The sequence below is a fragment of the Psittacula echo genome (assembly GCF_963264785.1).
Source record: "Psittacula echo genome assembly, chromosome: 4".
In the NCBI taxonomy this organism is placed as follows: domain Eukaryota; kingdom Metazoa; phylum Chordata; class Aves; order Psittaciformes; family Psittacidae; genus Psittacula; species Psittacula echo.
In genome coordinates, this window is record NC_137738.1 from 122,205,621 (window position 1) to 122,227,370 (window position 21,750).

The 21,750-nt window shown below is 49.1% G+C and overlaps 1 protein-coding gene across 5 annotated transcripts in view; it reads right to left on the reverse strand.

The window, feature by feature from the left end:
- Window positions 1-21,750, reverse strand: part of CFAP61 (cilia and flagella associated protein 61) — a gene marked incomplete at its 5' end in the record, with an annotated part of 111,516 nt that overhangs the window by 12,999 nt on the left and 76,767 nt on the right. For all 5 annotated transcript variants that reach the window (XM_080615811.1, XM_080615810.1, XM_080615809.1 and 2 more), the window contains 4 exons: window positions 8,240-8,445; window positions 10,717-10,808; window positions 11,309-11,636; window positions 19,312-19,604. In XM_080615811.1, coding sequence (XP_080471937.1) covers window positions 8,240-8,445; window positions 10,717-10,808; window positions 11,309-11,636; window positions 19,312-19,604 — 919 coding nt within the window. The remainder of the gene's footprint in view (window positions 1-8,239; window positions 8,446-10,716; window positions 10,809-11,308; window positions 11,637-19,311; window positions 19,605-21,750) is intronic.

Consider the following 21,750-nt stretch of genomic DNA (forward strand, 5'->3'; position numbering starts at 1 on the left):
CAATCCACAACATTCCCACTGCCTACCTTCTCCCTAAGGGCACTCCACATCTCGCTAGAAGGGACTGCCAGTGGGTGCAAGAGGAACGTGCACTGGTTTAAAAGTTAAAAGGAGTTTTTCCAAAGTCAAAGGGAGAAATTTGGTCCTACAATCAGCTTTGCATTCACACAGTCATGTGAGATCATTACAGCCCATGTGAACACCACCCAAAACAGTTCTGCTTCTCTATCACATCTCTACACAAAGAAATTAATGCATTCTCATTTTCCTTGCCAAAAGATGACCAGACACCACTTTTTGTCTACATCAAAGCCTCAAGACAGTCTTCATCCCACAAGAGATGCTAAAACACAATTATATGGTTTTCTAATAGACAGTCTTCTCGTGGCCAGGTTTTAACACTGTATTTTTGTATATTGGACATATATATCTTATATATATATATATATATACCTTCTATATAACATTGCATTATGTGGATGTGTATGCACTGTATATATAATATGATATGATGAGACTGCGCTATATTGCCAGCCTTCTTCCACTGCCCTACCTCCTCCTGAAAGAAGCAATTTGCTGTGCTGGTCCCTCTGTGCCAGGACTGCTGCATGGGGATGATGGGCAGTTTGCTTCCTCCCCTTTCTCTTCCCTTTCTCACTGGTCCTCTCCTTCTGCCTAGGCTGCCTGCAAAGGGCTGTCCTTCACTGCAGCGGGTTGTTCTGCCTCCTGCCTGTTGAATTACCTGGAGAACCTATCCCCTTTATAGTACAGACATTTTTAACAGACATACCAGGGAACACTTGTGTGTGTGTGTGCATGCATGTACAAGCACTGGAAGAAACAAGCAAACAAGGATTAAAGTGATTGTTAATTGCTGCAGAGCAGCATCTGTGATTTCATTCAAATGACCAAAGAGCAAGAAGAGGACCAAACCTATCTAAAGATAAGGTATAAAGAAGATGAAAAGTAGGGCTGGAAGCAATAAAATAACCGGGTAAGAAAAACCTGGCAACAGTAATTCAGGAATTTTGCCACAGGCTAATGAGAGGTGAGAGAAAATAATGAGGCAAAAGATCCCAAACAACATCCACATCTAAAGGCTGTAAAAGACAGGTCCGATATTAGCCCATCAGCACTGATCAAGAGGAGCTCAGGAGATGCGGTGAGGGCTGAGGAGGGTGCCCCTCTGGGGCACCCCAGGGATCCTGGCCAGGCCACACAGATGTGCAGGGCACGGTGCCTATGAGGACCTTGACCAGGTGCTCTGAGCACAGGGAGCAGCTCACACGAGCGGTGTTGCAGGAGCTGAGGTCAGAGCTGCACCTCTCTGTGCTGACTGCCCTGACTCCTCCTGTTCACAGATCAGCACCAGGATCTTCATCTCCACTGAGGTTTGTGAAGTCTCTGGGGAGTTTCAAACTTGACCTTTCCTGTAATCAGCTTGTGCAGTGCATGGGGATCCCATCACGATCGTGGGAGCAAGGGGGGGCAATGCATTCTGAGTTCCCTTCCTGAAGAAACAAGCTGTCCATTCAGAAGTCAATGTCTCACCTCTTCCAGACCTGCAGGTGCAGCTATGAAGGGTGCAGACAAGTGGAGCTGCACCAAGGTCCTTGGCTGGGCTACACACTCAGCAGTGGGAAAGGGAACTAATGCTGGTTTTGTCGAGGCCAGGCAAATCCTGCTACCTGTGCTGCAGGCAGAGGTCCCAAAGCAAGATGATTTATTCTTCCAGATGTCGATGCTGGTGCTAGCACACAGAACAGCTGGAACTGTGAACACATCTGGGCAAACAGCGGTGTTCAGGGCCGGGCAGCATTTGTGGCTGATAGGAAGGCTTGGGTCACAGTTGTGTTTGCATATTGTCACACCATGGAAAAGACTGATGATACCTCACCACAACCTGAATATTGAGTTTCTTCCAGAGCTCAGGCTGCATTAGCTGATCAGCATCAGCTGTGACAAGGCAGGAAAACGATCTGCTGTCTTAGCCTGAATCTCATACAGTTGTGTCATCCTCTCTCAGTTTCTACTTCACACTTATTGACAATATACTGTTTATGTGAACTTGACATTCGCTGTGTGCTGCTCCTCTCTTGTAAAACAAACCCAACATTGTCTAGAAATCAAGATCAATCCCTGTAGCAGCAGCAATTCACAAGTTCCACACAAAGGTTTCCTGAAGTGAAATTTATAAAGAGCATTTTTGTCCAAGAAACTCTTAAACCTCATAGTTGAGGTTTGGGCTTATCATAGAACCCCAGACTGGTTTGGGTTGAAGGGACCTTAAAGCTCCTCCAGCTCCAACCCCTGCCACGGGCAGGGACCCCTTCCACTGGAGCAGCTTGCTCCAAGCCCCTGTGTCCAACCTGGCCTTGAACACTGCCAGCGATGGGGCAGCCACAGCTTCTCTGGGCACCCTGTGCCAGCGCCTCAGCACCCTCACAGGGAAGAGCTTCTGCCTAAGAGCTCAGCTCAGTCTCCCCTCCTTCATTTTATCCTGTCTTTCAGTACCAGATGGAAGAAGAAACAATGAGCAGAGAGCACAGGACTGCCCAACACAGTGCAAGCATTGTGAGAGCAGCATGTCCAGTCCCAGGGGAGCCCCAAGTCACAGAATCATAGAACAGTTAGGGTGGGAAAAGACCTTAAGATCATCCAGTTCCAAACCCCCTGCCATGGGCAGGGGCACCCCACACTAAACCATGGCACCCAAGGCCTCATCCAACCTGGCCTTGAACACCACCAAGGATGGAGCATTCACAACCTCCCTGGGCAACCCATTCCAGTGCCTCACCACCCTCACAGTAAAGAATTTCCTCCTTATTTCTTCTTAATAAAGATCCAATCTAAACTTCCCCTGTTTAAGTTTGAACCCGTTACCCCTTGTCCTGTCACTACAGTCCCTGATGAAGAGTCCCTCCCCAGCATCCTTGTAGCCCCCTTCAGATACTGGAAGCTGCTATGAGGTCTCCACGCAGCTTCTCTTCTCCAGGCTGAACAGCCCCAACTTTCTCAGCCTGTCTCCATACAGGAGGTGCTCCAGTCCCCTGATCATCCTTGTGGCCTCCTCTGGACTTGTTCCAACAGTTCCATGTCCTTTTTATGTTGAGGACACCAGAACTGCACACAATGCTCCAAGTGAGGTCTCACGAGAGCAGAGTAGAGGGGGAGGATCACAGAATCACAGAATCCTGAGGGTTGGAAGGGACCTCAAAAGATCATCTAGTCCAACCCCCCTGCAAGAGCAGGGTAACCTAGAGTACATCACACAGGAACTTGTCCAGCCGGGCCTTGAATATCTCCAATGTAGGAGACTCCACAACCCCCCTGGGCAACCTGTTCCAGTGCTCTGTCACTCTCACAGTAAAGAAGTTCTTCCTGATGTTCACATGGAACCTCTTATGCTCCAGTTTACACCCATTACCCCTTGTCCTGTCACTGGACATCACTGAGAAAAGCCTAGCTCCATCATCCTGACACTCACCCTTTACGTATTTGTCAACGTTGATGAGGTCACCCCTCAGTCTCCTCTTCTCCAGGCTAGAGACCCAGCTCCCTCAGCCTCTCCTCATAAGGGAGATGTTCCACTCCCTTAATCATCTTTGTGGCTCTGCGCTGGACTCTTTCAAGCAATTCCCTGTCCATCTTGAACTGAGGGGCCCAGAACTGGACACAATATTCCAGATGCGGCCTCACCAAGGCAGAGTAGAGAGAGAGGAGAACCTCTCTTGACCTACTAACCACACCCTTTCTAATGCACCCTAGGATGCCATTGGCCTTCTTGCCCACAAGGGCACATTGCTGGCTCATGGTCATCCTCCTATCCACCAGGACCCCCAGGTCCCTTTCCCCTTCGCTACTTTCCAGCAGGTCAACCCCCAACCCGTACTGTTGCATGGGGTTGTTCCTCCTCAGATGCAGGACTCTACACTTGCCCTTGTTGAATTTCATCAAGTTTCTCCCCGCCCAACTCTCCAGCCTGTCCAGGTCTCGCTGAATGGCAACACGGCCTTTTGGTGTGTCAGCCACTCCTCCCGGTTTAGTGTCATCAGCGAACTTGCTGAGGGTACATTCAGTTCCCTCATCCAGGTCATTGATGAAAATATTAAACAGCACTGGTGCCAGCACCGGCCCCTGAGGGACTCCACTAGTCACAGACCTCCAGCGAGATTCTGCCCCATTGACCACAACTCTCTGCCTTCTTCCTTTCAACCAGTTCTTGATCCACCTCACTACCTGATCATCAAGCCCACACTTCCTTAGCTTATCTATGAGGATGCTGTGGGAGACAGTATCAAAGGCCTTACTGAAATCAAGAAAAACCACATCTACCGCTCTGCCATCATCCATCCACCTAGTTGCTTCCTCATAGAAGGCTATAAGGTTGGTCAAACATGACTTCCCCTTGGTAAAACCATGTTGGCTACTCTTAATGACCACCTCATCCTTGATATGCCTAGAGATGGTGTCAAGAATAAGTTGTTCCATCACCTTTCCAGGGATGGAGGTAAGGCTGACCGGTCTATAATTACCCAGGTCCTCCTTCTTGCCCTTCTTATGGACTGGCGTGACTTTTGCCATCCTCCAATCCTCAGGCACCTCTCCTGTTTCCCACGACTTACCAAAGATGATGGAGAGTGGCCTAGCAATGACCTCCGCCAGCTCCCTCAGCACCGGTGGGTGTATTCCATCCGGACCCATCGATTTATAGATGTCCAGATTGCTTAACTGATCCTAACCCAGTCCTCATCTACCAAAGCAAACTCCTCCTTTATCCTGACTCCTTCTGGGGCTATAGGAATCTGGGGCCCCCGGGGAGAGCCTGCAGCAGTAAAGACAGAGGCAAAGAAGGCATTCAGCACCTCTGCCTTCTTTATATCCTCTGTCTCCAGGGCACCCTCCTCGTTCAGCAGTGGGCCTGTATTGCCTCTTGTGTTAGCTTTATCCGCTATGTATTTGAAGAAGCCCTTTCTATTGTCCTTAACCCGACTTGCAAGATTAAGTTCCAAGGAGGCCTTAGCTGTCCTAATTGCCTCCCTACATCCTCTAACAACTGTCCTATATTCCTCCCAAGTGGCCAGCCCCTCCTTCCATAATCCATAGATTCTCTTTTTCCACATGAGTTTGCCCAGCAGTTCCTTGTTTAACTATGCTGGTCTCCTGGCTCCCTTACTTGATTTCCTACCCATTGGGACACTCTGATCCTGAGCTTGGAAGAAGTGGTCCTTGAATGCTGACCAACTATCTTGAGCCCCTTTAACCACCTAGTACCCTTTCCCATGAGACTTCCCTTAGCAATTGATTGAAGAGGCCAAAGTTGGCCCTTCGGAAATCCAGAATTGTGGCCTTGCTAGGTATTCTATTCCTCCCACACAGGATCCTAAACTCCACCATCTCATGGTCACTGCAGCCAAGGTTGCCATTGACAATCACCACTTCAACCAGACCCTCCTTGTTGGTGAGTACTAGATCCAGCAGCACTCCTCTCCTAGTTGGTTTGTCCACCATTTGCATTAAGAATTTATCATCAATGCCCTGGAGGAACCTCCTAGACTGTGAATGATTGGCTGCGTGAGTCTTCCAGCAAATATCGAGGTAGTTAAAATCCCCCATGAGGACCAAGGCATGTAGTTGCGAGGCTGCTTTCAGTTGCCTGTAGAAAGCCTCATCACCTCCTTCGACCTGCTGGTCACGCTCCTCTTGATGCAGCCCAGGATACGGTTGCTTTCTGGGCTGTGAGCGCACACTGAAGCCGGCTCATGTTCAGTTTCTCATCGACCAACACCCCCAAGTCCTTCTCTGCAGGGCTGCTCTGAATCTCTTCTCTGCCCAACCTGTAGCTGTGCCTGGGATTGCTCCGACCCAGGTGTAGGACCTTGCACTTGGCATGGTTAAACTTCATAAGGTTGGCATCAGCCCACCTCACAAGCGTGTCGAGGTCCCTCTGGATGGCATCCCTTCCCTCCGGCGTATCAACCGAACCACACAGCTTGGTGTCATCGGCAAACTTGCTGAGGGTGCACTCAATCCCACTGTCCATGTCACCGACAAAGATGTTGAACAAGACCGGTCCCAACACCGATCCCTGAGGGACACCACTCGTTACCGGTCTCCAGCCAGACATCGAGCCATTGACCACAACTCTTTGTGTGCAGCCATCCAGCCAGTTCTTTATCCACCGAGTGGTCCACCCATCAAACTGATGTCTCCCCAATTTAGAGACAAGGATGTCATGTGGGACACTGTCGAACGCTTTGCACAAGTCCAGGTAGATGACATCAACTGCTCTGCCCCTGTCCATCAGTTCCGTAGCCCCATCATAGAAGGCCACCAAATTGGTCAGGCAGGATTTCCCCTTAGTGAAGCCATGCTGGCTGTCACCAACCACCTCCTTGTTTTTCATGTGCCTTAGCATGCCTTCCAGGAGAATCTTCATTCTCACAGTCCCTGCATCTGCAGGGGGTTACATTTCCCTTTTTCCAGTCATTGGGAACTTCACCTGACTGCCATGATTTTTCAAATATGATGGACAAGTCCTTTCCAGGGAGCTCACCCTTAGGGATGCAGCCAACACCACTGCTCCCAAAACATGGCTCACAAAGCATCCCTCTGCTGTTAACCAAGGGATTGGCCAGGTGCCCCCTCCTCTGCCTCAGCAGACACTAGCACTTCCCTGTCTGAGCAGTGCACAACTCCTCACCCATGCTCTGTGCAGCTCTGCGACACTGGACCAGCAGAAGGGCAGAAGCCAGAGGAGGAGGTACATAACCCAGAGGCTCTTCAGCCCCTGTTTCAAGAGATCAGGTGCTTCATTCTACAGAGTTTTTGAACCAGCAGATCATTGTTATGATGCAGTTTTTTTTGGAGCACAGCACATCCTGTACAGCAAACTTGTACAAACTGTTACCTAAATAACAGTGTTTAATATGGGAATTCTGCTACCATTTATGTCTTTCTTCACAGCAGTGACAACAGAATCAGAGCTGGAGACTTTTAGGGCACCACTATCAGCTCTGTATCATGACATAAATCCATTTGCTCCTGTGCTTGGCTTTCTGTCTCTGAACCAGCCTAGGTTGTGTGGTGCTTCACTTCTCCATCTGTGACAACACAGGTTGCCAGGCCACCACTTGTGAGGGATGTTTTAGAAGGAAAATCAAAACAGGATGTATCAACAAATTCTTCTTTACCTCCTGTTTCAGTTACATGCTCAAGGCATTTTATGAATCTTTCTTTGAATGAAACTCAAGGCTGGGTTGGGGTTTCGTGTTTGTTTTAACCAAGCTTGACTTCCAAAGCACTTGTTTGCACTGAGGCAAAAGGAACAAACCAAGTCTGAGTTTTGAGGCCAGGTCATTTTTTTAAGCTATGAAATTCTGGAGAAGCAGCAGCAGATTAAAGATGTGGTAGATTGTGTTTCCCAGATAGGCCTCTCTGTAATAACCTCCTTAATCAAGTTTGCATTTCCAAAAGCAATGAAGAATCATCTTAGAGGAGGTGGCACATAAATCTTGCTAGAAACAGCTCTTCAGTCCCTCCCACCTCCTGCAGACCTGCCTTGGGACACGGAGCCCCCGACTGCTGCGCTGGTGTGGGCACAGCAGGCAGAGGGAAGCACCTCGGAACAGTGCAGGACCTGTGCCATAGTGGGGAAGTCCTGCAAGGTGAAGGGGGAACCTCCACTAAAGAGAGTCCTGACACAGCTTCCAGCTGTAGAATTCACTTAAATACCTTGCTTACATACAGAACGCTGTCTAGAGGATAAACTTCATGGTTGGTTTTATCACCAGATACTCAGGCATATTGTGAGCGTGACTGTCATCATGAGTGATTTAAAATCTAATTCATAAATTTGATTCAAAGTGATAAAAATACCCCCTTTTAAAAGTGACTTCTGACTATGAATCTTCAGTACAAAAGGATTGGTCAGGTTCAGCTTAACGAGTTAAACCTACTGAATATTCTAAGCAAAAGTTATCAAAATGCTGAGATGCTCTTTCAGATGAAGGGTGGTTGAGGAAACCACTGCTCCTTCTCTCAGCAGATCTCAGTCACACAGCACTGTACAGGATGGTCTCCAGGGCTTGCACTGCCACTGCGAATTTTGCCAAATTGTAGAAAATATTCTTATAAACCTATTTTTTGCTCTAAGAGAAAACAGGCAGAAGCCATAATAAACTAAGCCTACAATTCTGCAAGAATGTGGATGTGATGGACAATGTTGGGTTTCGCTCACCTGTAAAGGTCTGTAATCTGCCCTTGGTTCCAACGATAGCAGAGATCGTTGAGAAGACGCTCATGCTGGCCATACAAGCAGATGTAGTTGGAGGCAGGAAAGGGTTCCTTTGAAAAGCAGGTGATGCCATCGACTATGCTGTATTTGTTGATATGCATCCTGAAGTAATTCCCTTCTCTTGCCTCTCCAGTGATGATCTCCATCCCCTAGAACAGAACACACAAGGGAAGCTGTCGAGGTGGAATGAACACCAGACTGGGCACATGTAGAGCACAGCCAGGGCTCCCCAGCTGATATTTACCACTTCTGAAAATCCACAGCCCTTTTTTCGCACCACAATACCCACTCCTGGTAACACACTTCATACAACAAGGTGCTTTGCTATGGTTTGGATGCAAACACTTCCCGTGTGGATTAGACCTTGGTAACTGCACACAAACTGCAGCGTACGGGTGGGTGGGCTCTGCTGGCAGCCCCCAGTGCCATTCCAGACACCATGGAGTGCACTGGCACTTGGGACACAGGAGCCATGGGGACCTGTGACCTCCTGGCACAGCAGCTGGGGTCTCCAAACAGCAGGAGATGCCTGTTTCAGCAACTGAATTGATCTTTATTCATCCCACTTTCTTCCGCAGAGTCTGCACTCCTGCAGACACGTGTGTTGTAGTTTACTATAGGATATCACCTGATGTATGAAGAACACAGGGGTGTACCTGTACTCCCTCTCCGGATTTATAACTATGCATATGTTTTCATGTATGTATATACAAACAGTATATGTCCAGAGTCCAAATTCATGGCACATCATAGAAACTATGCCATTGTAGGCAGAGGGTTGGCACTATCACATTAACCAGCTCCAAGCAGACTTCAACATTACAACTCAAAGGTTTATCACAGACCAATTAAGCATTTTTGGCTTTGTGTAGAAGTTTTCCATAGTCAGAGGTGTGACCTCCAACAAAGGAAGAAATACAAGAAGGTTCCTGCTCAGTTCTAAAGCAAACTTCTACATTTTCTAAATGGCGCTGTGCACTAGATGCTTGCTCACAGCTGAAGGAGGCTGAGCTTGATCTCTTGGGATGTCTCCACCTTTCAAATGGTGAATTAGTACTGCCTTTAAAAAATACACATGTGTATGAGCTTGTGTGTGTATATATATACATACACACACACACATATGTACATTGATTTAGAATTGCTCTCCATGACTTCCTCCTGCTAATTTGAGTGAGGGCTGCCACCAACTCTCCTATCAATAAAAGACTAAGAATGGTGGGTGTTGATGCTCAAACTGCAATATTTAGGTTCAGCTGCTGAAATCAATCACTTAAAAGATACAAATGTAAAGATTTGCTTCAGACCTCACACTGCAGTGGGATGATCAAATAGCTTGAACCTATTTTTTAAGCTGTATTCATGTTCCAGTTTTATCCATTTCTGAGACCTGTTGCTAGGCTACAGTCCCCTTTGTTACTTCCACATCTCTCTGCTAATACATCTCACTGCCTTCGCTTACTCCTTCCTCAGGAAATTCTTTCAGATTTACTTGAAGTTGCTGGAGTGGCTGTGGAGATGTTCCCTTTTCAGAGAGCAGGTAAGCAAAGCTGCAGCAGAACAATTCTGATCATGTTCTAGCAATCTGGAATGACAAAGCCAATTTTTCCCTCCCTGGTAATCCTTTCTGCTTCCCAGTACATGCTGCTTTGGCCAGCTCATCTGGATCTGCAAAGCTGGGAAACAAGGTGAGCCATGCTTCGATTCCTACGCCCAGAGCATGGATTCCTTTTTAAACAAAATAATTTCTTTCCATGGACCATTTTTGCTTGAGTTTTAGCATCAACACTGAAGTAGTCTTTTAAAAGCCACTCTTTATATGAACTATGAGAATGGGCTTGATGCAGAAATCCCTGAGGAAAAAGATATGATCTGCATGAACGGGGGCTTGTCGAGGTGAATGGTCCTCTCTGGCTTTAAAAGACATGAATCTTGTTCTGCTCTTGTTTCACAAGTCAGGTTCTCCTGTAGGAGAAGTATCCACTGGTATCATGGGACAATCTCTTGTGCAGCCCAGCTGTGTGAAGTGCTTCCCCACCATGAGACAACTCTCATGGCTGCAGCACCAGCTACTTTCTGCCAGTGAAGTACAGAGCACCCCTTCCAGAACATCTTCTTTCTCTACTACTCTACAAACCAACCCCATTTCACTGATAGACTGCAAAGGTTTATCATCTCTATGATTACATGCATGCATCTCTAGCCCCTTACTGCAGGGAGGACAGAGGTTAAGCACTAAGGCTGAAAGGGTATTCTAGTGAATCTCAGCTGATCCTGTCCTAGGTCCATTTTACAGAGACCATGCTTACTGAAGGTGTTTCAAAGTGTGTGGTGCCTGTGCAGGTACCTGTGCCATCCTAAATAAGGACATCTTCCCAAATGGAGGACAAAACAAAGGAAAGTTCAGTAATGCAACTTACATGATCACACAGGGAAAGTTCCAAGTCCAGGCGGATGGGGATTCCTGGTTTGGCAATATGCAAGTAGTGATAGCCTCCAGGAAGAACACCTCCTGCCAGGAGGGAAATAGGAGATTTATTAAATCACAAATAAAGAAAAAGTAAAGTATTTGCTCTCCTTCATCTCTTTTTGTTTGTCTCTTTACTAAATGACTCTAAAAATAGAACCAGGAACTTATTTTGTTTTGGTGGACTTTGTGTTATAAACATTTTTGGGTGCTCTTACACATATTGGTGCAGCAGCCACACACTGGAAAGTTCTGATTATAGTTTTATTGATCTTGAACTTGAAAGAAAGATACTGGGTTTCACTGGAAACACTCTATGTTTACTGCAATGTAAGCAAAAGCACAACTTGGCTTGTTAGTAGCAAAACTACTAAAGCAGTGTAAGCTTTTACTGCAACTCACCTCTCTCCACTGACTAGATAAGGAACTCTGAGAGCTTCACTGCCATGAGATGACAGCTTGGGTGAGGTGGAGCTACCCTGGTTGGATAAGAACACAAACACCAAGAAGGGTATGAAAGTATGAGAGAATCCAGTTGGACATACCTTTAATTTTGCACCCTTTGTATGTGGGAATGAGTCTGTCTGTGCCTTCTAGTGCCACAGAAGAGGGCTGAGGGGTTAGATCCAGGAGACTCAGCATTGATGCAGCGAGTTCAAAGCCAATCTCTTTTGAACTGAAGTTGCTGTGTGTCCACTCATCCACATAATATCTCCTGGAGTACTTTGTTAAGGGACCTGCAGCCTTGATGCTCACATCATTAGTGCAGAATTTGGTATCGATCACAAGTCTCCCATCAAAAACCAGGCGAGCATCATTAATTGCCTTAAAGGTTTCATAATCCACCATCCTGTAGGCAAAGCTAAAAAATGCCTGGAAAAGAGATGTAAATAAGTGGAGGTTATTACACATCAGTTACTGGCTCTTTTCATAAATCAAAACCTGCTTTTCATGCTGAACATTATGTATCTTAAAAAACAAGGACATAAAATAAAGTATGATTTTTATAGACAGAAAAATCCTTCTGATGCAAGAGTTACAGCTACTCAAATTAACCCAAGGACAGTAGTGAGGAGAATTATTGAACTGGACTCATCTACTTCTGGTTACCAGAGGAGCTTTCCTTTAAAACTAATAGTAACCGTGTGGAACAGCTTGAGTGGCCGTGCAGATCTTCTGTGTTAGTGTGAGCTTATGGAACAGACTTGAACCTTTTCTTGAAGCTTTTTTTCCTTCAAAGAAAAGCCAAACCAAAAAGCTAAGAAATAAGAAAGTACAATGTACTCTGCATCTTATAAACCTGTTTCCAACTGTTGTGCCTGACTCTTTACTTACAAACCACGTCACCCTGGCACCCAGCACAGGGACCTTCAGTGAAATGAGAGAGAGGAAATGAAAATCATTTGGGGGCAATGTCATCCCCACTCAGACCACAGCAGCAGAACTTCAGTGGAAGCTGTGGAGGCCAAGGGGTTTGAGAGAGGTACAAAAGCACTGGGTATCTGCATGAAAAGGAAAGCATTCGCATCTGTTATCCTTGATAACCATGCCAAGTGCAAGGTCCTACACCTGGGTCGGAGCAATCCCAGGCACAGCTACAGGTTGGGCAGAGAAGAGATTCAGAGCAGCCCTGCAGAGAAGGACTTGGGGGTGTTGGTCGATGAGAAACTGAACATGAGCCGGCTGCAGTGTGCGCTCGCAGCCCAGAAAGCAACCGTATCCTGGGCTGCATCAAGAGGAGCATGACCAGCAGGTCCAAGGAGGTGATCCTGCCCCTCTACTCTGCTCTCGTGAGACCTCACTTGGAGCATTGTGTGCAGTTCTGGTGTCCTCAACATAAAAAGGACATGGAACTGTTGGAACAAGTCCAGAGGAGGCCACGAGGATGATCAGGGGCTGGAGCACCTCCTGTATGGAGACAGGCTGAGAAAGTTGGGGCTGTTCAGCCTGGAGAAGAGAAGCTGCGTGGAGACCTCATAGCAGCTTCCAGTATCTGAAGGGGGCCTACAAGGATGCTGGGGAGGGACTCTTCATCAGGGACTGTAGTGACAGGACAAGGGGTAACGGGTTCAAACTGAAACAGGAGAAGTTTAGATTGGATCTAAGGAAGAAATTCTTTACTGAGAGGGTGGTGAGGCACTGGAATGGGTTGCCCAGGGAGGTTGTGAATGCTCCATCCTTGGCAGTGTTCAAGGCCAGGTTGGATGAGGCCTTGGGTGATATGGTTTAGTGTGGGGTGCCCCTGCCCATGGCAGGGGGGTTGGAACTGGATGATCTTAAGGTCCTTTCCAACCCTAACTATTCTATGATTCTATGATAGTGATGTTGATTTTGTAAAGCCTATCCAGACTTTGTCAGGACTGAAAGACATCTCTAACTGCTCCAGATCTGGCTAACACTTGCTCTGAGAGGCAAAGCAAATACTGATCTGTACCCCTTGGTGCCTGGGACTGCTGGGCCACTCCTGGAGACAGGGCACGGGTCTAGATGGACACCAGATCCTTGTACCTCACCTGCGCCAGCCCAGGCAAGGCTGTGTCTGTCTGTAAAGTCCTTGGTACATCTGACATTCACTTATTGAGCCTGTTGATGAGCAGATACCCATTCACTGTGGTTTGTTTTGTGGGTCTGAAAAGAGATGTGACTTCTGTTCTTGGGTAACACTGCCCGGGCTGTCTGAAGTGGCCCTGAGGTAGGGATTTATCTCAGGACCAGCATCTACTGACACCATGAGCTCATCTTCCCCACAGGAAGATTTCAAAGTCATTGAAAGAAAATCACCTTAAATCCTTCAACTCCTCCTCTAAGTCCCAGAGAGGAAAGCACTGATAATTCCCTTCCTTTGTCTTCCCGTGGAACCTGCACAGCCCCTCTTCTGGGACACAGGGAAGCAGCTCAGCCCCATGTCCCAGGCCAGAAGCTGAGAGGCAGCACTGCGGGGCCGGTGGTGTTGCTATGTGGAACAGATGCACAGGCAGCCGGTGCTGCCAGGCGAGGGGTGCCTGAGGAGCTGCTCTCACATCCTGCACAGTCTTTTGTCTGCTCTGCACAGGCACCACCAGGGAGGAGCGTCAGAGCCACGCACATCTGATCTCTGCCTGGGTATGTGCCTTATCCGGTTGTCTGTGCTGCCTGAAAGTAACGTCTGAAACCTGGAGCCAAACATGCAGTCCCCAAGGACAAAAGTGCTGTGGAAGGTAAAACCTGCATCACCTGGAGGTGCTCACCTCTGAAACATGAGAAATGAGCAGCAGGGAACTGAGGTTGGGTCATGGCAGCTTGGGGCCAGGGGGCACACACAGAACAGCCCCTGCCCTAGGCCCTTACTCCCATCTGAGCACTGCAGGCAGCAGAAGCAGGAGAAGCTACAACTGTGAGCAGCATCTTTGCAGTTGCCTCTTCCAAAGGATAAACAGAAAGCTGGCAGAACAAGTGTCCCAAAACCAGGGTAAAACAAGAGTGCACGCTGAACACTGAGGGTTGAAAGTAGTAAGAGTGACAAGGTTGAGAGATGTTCTGAACAAGATCATGGTCTGCAAGGGGTGCAGATGAAGACTGACCATCTCACTGGTACAATACACTGTGCAGCTTCAAAGCCTTTACAAAGAGCTCTCCCCTTCATCAGTGCCCTCAGCTTTTAAAATCATTATGCAACAGAAGTTGACTGCTGCTGCCCACCATCACAGAATCACAGAATCACAGAACATTAGGAATTGGAAGGGACCTCAAAAGATCATCTAGTCCAATCCCCCTGCCAGAGCAGGAACACCTAGATGAGGTTACACAGGAATGTGTCCAGGCGGGTTTTGAATGTCTCCAGAGAAGGAGACTCCACAACCCCCCTGGGCAGCCTGTTCCAGTGTTCCATCACCCTCACTGAGAAGAAGTTTCTTCTCAAATTTAAGTGGAACCTCTTGTGTTCCAGTTTGAGCCCATTACCTCTTGTCTTACCATTGGTTGTCACCAAGAACAGCCTGGCTCCATCCTCGTGACACTCCCCCTTTATATATTTATAAACATTAATGAGGTCACCCCTCAGTCTCCTCTTCTCCAAACTAAAGAGACCCAGCTCCCTCAGCCTTTCCTCATAAGGGAGATGCTCCACTCCCTTCATCATCTTTGTTGCCCTGCGCTGGACTCTCTCCCGCAGGTCCCTGTCCTTCTTGAACTGAGGGGCCCAGAACTGGACACAATATTCCAGATGTGGTCTCACCAGGGCAGAGTAGAGAGGAAGGAGGACCTCTCTCGACCTACTGACCACCCCCCTTCTAATACACCCCAGGATGCCATTGGCCTTCTTGGCCACAAGGGCACATTGCTGGCTCATGGTCATCCTCCTATCCACCAGGACCCCCAGGTCCCTTTCCCCTTCACTGCTCTCTAAGAAATATCAAGAAATATCAGGCTGCGGAAAGGGTGAAACATTATCTGGAGAAGCACACGTCACCTTGCTGCCTTCACCTTGACCAGCCTGAGACAACCATATGAAGGCAAACCAGCACCAGTAACATGTTCTTCCCTCAGCACCAGCCTCGGGGAGGAGGCAGTTGTGACCTGGGTAAAGGCATTACCTGGTTATCCCACCAAACAGCGTCCCTGTGAACTAAGGGCAAGTGTCAGATGCTCAAGACCAGAACAAAAAGCACAGGAGAGGGGGGAAAAGAGGCTTGGGAATGTCAGCAATGCTGGTACAGCAGAGCCAGACAGCAGAGGAGCCGGAGCTGCTGGGCTTTTTGTAAGGCAGTACGTACAGGTCAGGGAATTGCACCCATCCACAGCATCCCAAAGCAGGGATGCTCTGCCCGCGCGGGCACAAGGACCACTCAGCCCCAGTGCTGCTGACAGCAGCTGTGTCACGGAGGGGAGGGGACAGCAGCGGGCTCCAGGCTGGGAGCTGGGAGCCATCTGTCAGCCCGGAGGCAGGCAGGCAGGCAGGCAGGGGGCAGGCAGGGATTTTCTCCCGCTGTTCCGTCCTGCAGGACTGCGTGGAGACCTCATAGCAGCTTCCAGTATCTGAAGGGGGCCTACAAGGATGCTGGGGAGGGACTCTTCATCAGGGACTGTAGTGACAGGACAAGGGGTAACGGGTTCAAACTGAAACAGGGGAAGTTTAGATTGGATCTAAGGAAGAAATTCTTTACTGTGAGGGTGGTGAGGCACTGGAATGGGTTGCCCAGGGAAGCTGTGAATGCTCCATCCTTGGCGGTGTTCAAGGCCAGGTTGGACAGAGCCTTGGGTGCCATGGTTTAGTGTGGGGTGTCCCTGCCCATGGCAGGGGGGTTGGAACTGGATGATCTTAAGGTCCTTTCCAACCCTAACTATTCTATGATTTTATGATTCTATGACTCTGCAGATCAAGCCCCCCTGAGCTGCCAGTCAAGAGATGATGTTGGCTGAGAGCACTGAAGGCCTGAACACAGCCTGCTCCCGGCGGAGGCTGCTCTGCGAGGCTCGACCCAAAGGTGGTGGGCAAAGAGATGGGTTGGTGGGAGGTGGTGGGTGGATGTTCACTCGCAAGACCAAGACCCACTGTCCTGGGTTCAGCAGCAGCAGTCAGTTTTTCTCCTTCTTAGTAGCTGTTGCAGCACTGTGGTTTTGACTTTCAGCCTGGGAACGGAGCTGATAACAACTGATGTTTAGACTGACCAAGGACTTTGTGAGTCTCATGCTCTGCCAGGGAGGAGGAGGGGCCGGGAGGAAGCAGGGACAGGACACCTGACCCAAACTAGCCAAAGAGGTATTCCATACCACAGCACATCATGCCCAGGATGTAGAACAGAGAGTCCCTGGAAGGGCTGGATGACTGCGGGGTGGGGGCGAGGTACCGGTTGGTGAGCGGTTGTATTCTCTTCCTTGTTATTTCCTTTATCATTATTACTATTAGTGGTAGCAGCAGTGATTTGTGTTATACCTTAGTTATTAAACTGTTCTTATCTCTACCCGTGGGAGCTGCATTCTTTTGATTCTCCTCCCTGTCCCTCCAGAAGCGGAGGGAAGAAAGGTGTGGGGGGGGAAGTGGACTGCGTGGTTCTGATTTACGGCCTGGGCTTAAACCACGACAGTTCTTTTTGGCGCCCAACGTGGGGCTTGAAGGGTTGAGATAACGACAGTTCTTTTTTGGCGGTCGAGGAGGGGAAGGAGGCAGCTGCCGAGCAGCGGGAGGAGGCGGCGGAGGAGCCGAGCGCCGCGACCGAGCCCAGCCCCGTGGCGGCCGAGAGCATCCCCCAGCAGCAGCCCACCGAGCCCCGTGAGCCTGGTCCCCAGGAGGATGCAGGAGACCCCGCAGCATTTCCCAGCAAGGCAGAGGAGGAAGATCTGGACTCAGAAAAAGCGAAGCTGGTGGTGAGAGAGCCTTCAAGCACAGCAGCTACAGCCCCAGTGACAAGTACAGCAGCAGCATTTGAGAGTTCTGAAGGTTTTGAATGGCCTTTGGGTACCCTTGGGACCTGCCTGCTGATTGTGATGGGGATCACCATGTTGGCACACACACAAAGTGTGTTCTACCCACGGCCATTTTGTCTGATCCCGAGAGTTAAGCAGAGTCAGGTTTGGGTCTTGTCTGGGTTTAGACGACGATATAGGGGGACCAAGAGGTTTTCCCCAGGGCTGGACAGTCATGAGTGGCACGGTGTGTGGGACAGTATGGGCGAGTATCTAATCCACTGGGCCCCTCCAGTGCTTTGGAAGCGTCGGAGATGGAAGGCAGCTGTATGGAGTCCCCGATGACAAGTTGCAGAAACTGCTGAAGGGGAGGGTGAATTATTTTGAGCCTGATGGGCCCATGACACTTCAGGCCATCAGGGCAGAGATGCAACATAGAGATGGACTCATGATCGAGGGGTGGACTTTGCAATGGGCCTCTCCTGCTCTGAAAGACTGTTACAAGAGATGGAGCCCACCATCATGGACCGAATGGGCTCAGCAGCTTTATAGTGATTGGTCCGTGCACTAAGATAAGAGTGCACTGAGGTGGAAGTGATGGTATATTGAAAATGTGGGATCTGAGCATGACGTGAATGGTATGGAACAAGGGGTGGATACTGTCCTGGGTTCAGCAGCAGCAGTCATTTTTTCTCCTTCTTAGTAGCTGTTGCAGCACTGTGGTTTTGACTTTTGGCCTGGGAACAGAGCTGATAACACTGATGTTTAGACTGACCAAGGACTTTGTGAGTCTCATGCTCTGCCAGGGAGGAGGAGGGGCCGGGAGGAAGCAGGGACAGGACACCTGACCCAAACTAGCCAAAGAGGTATTCCATACCACAGCACGTCATGCCCAGGATGTAGAATTGAGAGTCCCCGGAAGGGCTGGATGACTGCGGGGTGGGGGTGAGGTATCGGTTGGTGAGCGGTTGTATTCTCTTCCTTGTTATTTCCTTTATCATTATTACTATTGGTGGTAGCAGTAGTGATTTGTGTTATACCTTAGTTATTAAACTGTTCTTATCTCTACCCGTGGGAGTTGCATTCTTTTGATTCTCCTCCCCGTCCCTCCAGAAGCGGAGGGAAGAAAGGGTGGGGGGGGGTAGTGGACTGCATGGTTCTGATTTATGGCCTGGGCTTAAACCACGACACCCACTTGGAGATCTCTCTGGAGGAAGGATAAAACAGAGGGATTTTAGGGAAAGAGGAGAGAAATTGAAGAGCTACATATGAGGAGAGAGTGAGGAAAGTCACTGCTGATACGGAGACCAAAGTCAGGAGGCTGCCAGCAAAGGGCTTTGCAAGGTCTTCCCTCCACCAGAAAGGGCTTCGCTGGCCATATGTTAAAAAAGAAAAGGATTGGTAAAGCCCACTGACTGAGAGCTTCCAGTGAGGGGAGCCCCAGGGACCATGGCTCCAGAGGGCTCTGCAGGGGACCACGCAGCTCTTCCCTTCCAGGACTGCAGGACTCTGCCAAGGAAGCGTGCAGGGAGCTGGGTGTGCTGAGGGGCCGGATGGCTTCCGGCAGGTGCGGCTTTGATGTGGCTGTCACAAGCACGTGGGTTACCCTAATGGTGAAAACCAGAACTACTCTGCCCATCAGGAAAGCCCCAAATCCCAAAGAGGGGCCACACCAGAGAGTGTGCACATTAATTTGCTTAGGTAAGACACTGATCCCATAGATGAGCAAACCCATAGTCATGGATGTAGGGGGAGAAAGATGTGTTTAAAATACATTTTGATTGCATTACACAGTAGGCTTCTACCCTTTTTGGCTTCTATTGTGACTTAATCAAATGCACAGAACTATAGGCAGGAGGAACTGCAAATTTAAATGATAAAAGCATTTCTGGAATTGTTTAGAAAATGAATTAAGAGTATTTGTCACTCAGCAGTGAACAACTACTTGTGAGTCAGGTGACTTCAATACATTGTAATCCACATCAGGCAGGGTACAGTGATGGGTTGGTTTGGATTTTTAAAAGCCAATCCTTTAGACTAACAAGTGAGTGTTCAATCTGCTCCAGACAATGAGGAAACAGCTAAACCAAGGAGGGGCTGTCTAAATTTGATGGCCTTTGTCTTAAAAAGCCAGACTGATGGAAGTACAGTGGAAGCACACACTTACCGAGCACTGCAGCTGAAAGGGTTTTGTGCTGGTGGTGAAGGAAGCACACGTGATGAGGTCTGGGTCATCGCCTGTGCCCCACTGTGCCAGGACACTGTCCCAGTGCACCGACACGCCGGCCTCCACCAGTGCCTGCCCCACGGCGCCTTCGAGCTCGTTGTTGTTGAGGCACGTCACGTTGGAGCTGAGCGGAGGCTGCACCAGGTGTATGCGGGAACCAGTGATCCCGAGGGACAAGAGGGCTTCTACCGTGGTGTAAATGTCAATTGTGTTCCCATAGACAATGATGTTCCCTGAGGGAATCAAAAAAGGGGAACAATTTCTAAGATGTACAATGAAAACCTTATTAGTGTAACTGGGATGATAATACCACAGAATTGCTCCCTGTGACCCTCTCACTCCTCTGATGCTATGAAGCAAACAGCGTTACCTAGCAACAGTAGGCAAGATAATTTAGTGAAGAATCTGTACAAAACATCCCACAAAGTAGGCAAGTACTTCACATACAAGTATGACATTCGCTCTGACCCTGGGATTTGAAATTATTTTGATTGGAAATCCTCTAGGGAGGAAAAAAACCCCAACGTTTTCATTTCGTTCTCCCCTCCCTCCTCAGTTTTGCTCATTGAAATGCCTTACGGGGCGGCTGGATGGACTAGCGGGAGCAAATGAAACACTTCATGCAGAAAAACCACACAAACTGTGGGAAGACCAAGTTTAGAAAACAAACCTGAGAGGCGCTTCTGACCAGTGAGTATGAAAACAGTGACTGGGCACAGGCTGGGTGGAGAATGGATGGAGCAGCCTGAGGAGGACTTGGGGTGCTGGGTGAGGAGAAGCTCCCCATAACCCAGCTTCAGGGTGCGCTTGAGCCTGGAACCCCCCCGTGTGCTGGGCTGCACCCCCAGAGCATGAGCAGCAGCTCAGGGAGGGGATCCTGCCCTCTGCTGTGCTCTGGGGAGACCCCCCCTGCAGCCCTGATCCAGCTCTGGGGCAGCAGCACCAGAGGGACGTGGAGCTGCTGGAGCGAGGGCAGAGGAGGCCATGGAGATGCTGCGAGGGCTGGAGCAGCTCTGCTCTGGAGCCAGGCTGAGAGAGCTGGGCTGGGTCAGCCTGGAGAAGAGAAGGCTCCTGAAGGGGAGACCTGAGAGCAGCTCCAGTGCCTAAAGGGGCTGCAGGAAACCTGGAGAGGGGCTTGGGACAAGGGCCTGTAGGGACAGGCCAAGGGGAATGGCTTGAACCTGCCAGAACAGGGGAGACTGAGCTGAGCTCTTAGGCAGAAGCTCTTCCCTGTGAGGGTGCTGAGGCGCTGGCACAGGGTGCCCAGAGAAGCTGTGGCTGCCCCATCCCTGGCAGTGCTCAAGGCCAGGTTGGACACAGGGGCTTGGAGCAAGCTGCTCCAGTGGAAGGTGTCCCTGCCTGTGGCAGGGGTCGGAGCTGGAGGAGCTTCAAGGTCCCTTCCAACACAAACCAGGCTGGGGTTCTGCGAATGTTCTAAAGAAAAACCAGTGTAGAATTGTAGAAGATGTTTCAGGACCGCGTTCTGCCAACAGCAGCAGCAGCTGCCTCCAGAGCAGCAACTGCAGCCAGAACGGGACAGAGAGGGGACCCTCCTCAGAACTCGCCCGAGTGTGACTTTCGGCAGCATGTGTTTCCCTGCAAGGCACTGCAGCCAGCAGTGATGAGCAGGTAAGTGTGCCTCATGCTGCTGACGTGTGTTTGTCTCAGCACTGGCATTTATGCTCACTCCAAGTGATAGCATCCCCTATAAACTACATTTTATTATTTTATATGCTAAACTGCTTTCACTGGGACCATGAGACACTGCAATGAGAAACTGCATGAGACACAGGGCAATACTAAACACAGCATCCACAGAGCTCCAGCAACCAACAATATTAATAAAGGTTGTTTACAGATGTTTTGTTATTCCCCTTTGACTGCCTACAAGGTTATTTTATTTGTCCATATCCGTTTGGCTACTTGCAGCTGCCAAATAAATATACCTCTTCCTAACTGCCAGAGGAAAGAACTGCCTCATGGATAGACATGCTCAGGAACGACAGGAAGCATTTTTCTGCTCTTCACACCAGTGCCCAGAGGGCCAGAACCATTTTACCGGCAAATGTATTAATCTGAAATCATAAAGATGTTACTACTTCTATAAAAGCAACATAGAACAGATACGATATGTAATAATGGGAATTCCATTCAATGTGTACATTGCTAGTCTGACTTCCCAAGCCCAAAGAGCCCTTTCTGCGGCATGCCTGCCAGGATGCCTGTCTGCAGGCAGCATTGTCCTCAGGAGAGCACCAGAAGAGAAGGAAGACATAAGATTAACCCTTTTTTCCCACTGCTGCAGCAGGGTGTAATGCAAGAAGTGAACAAGCAGGATTAGTGGTGAAATTCAAACTCTGATACATTCATATTTGGTAA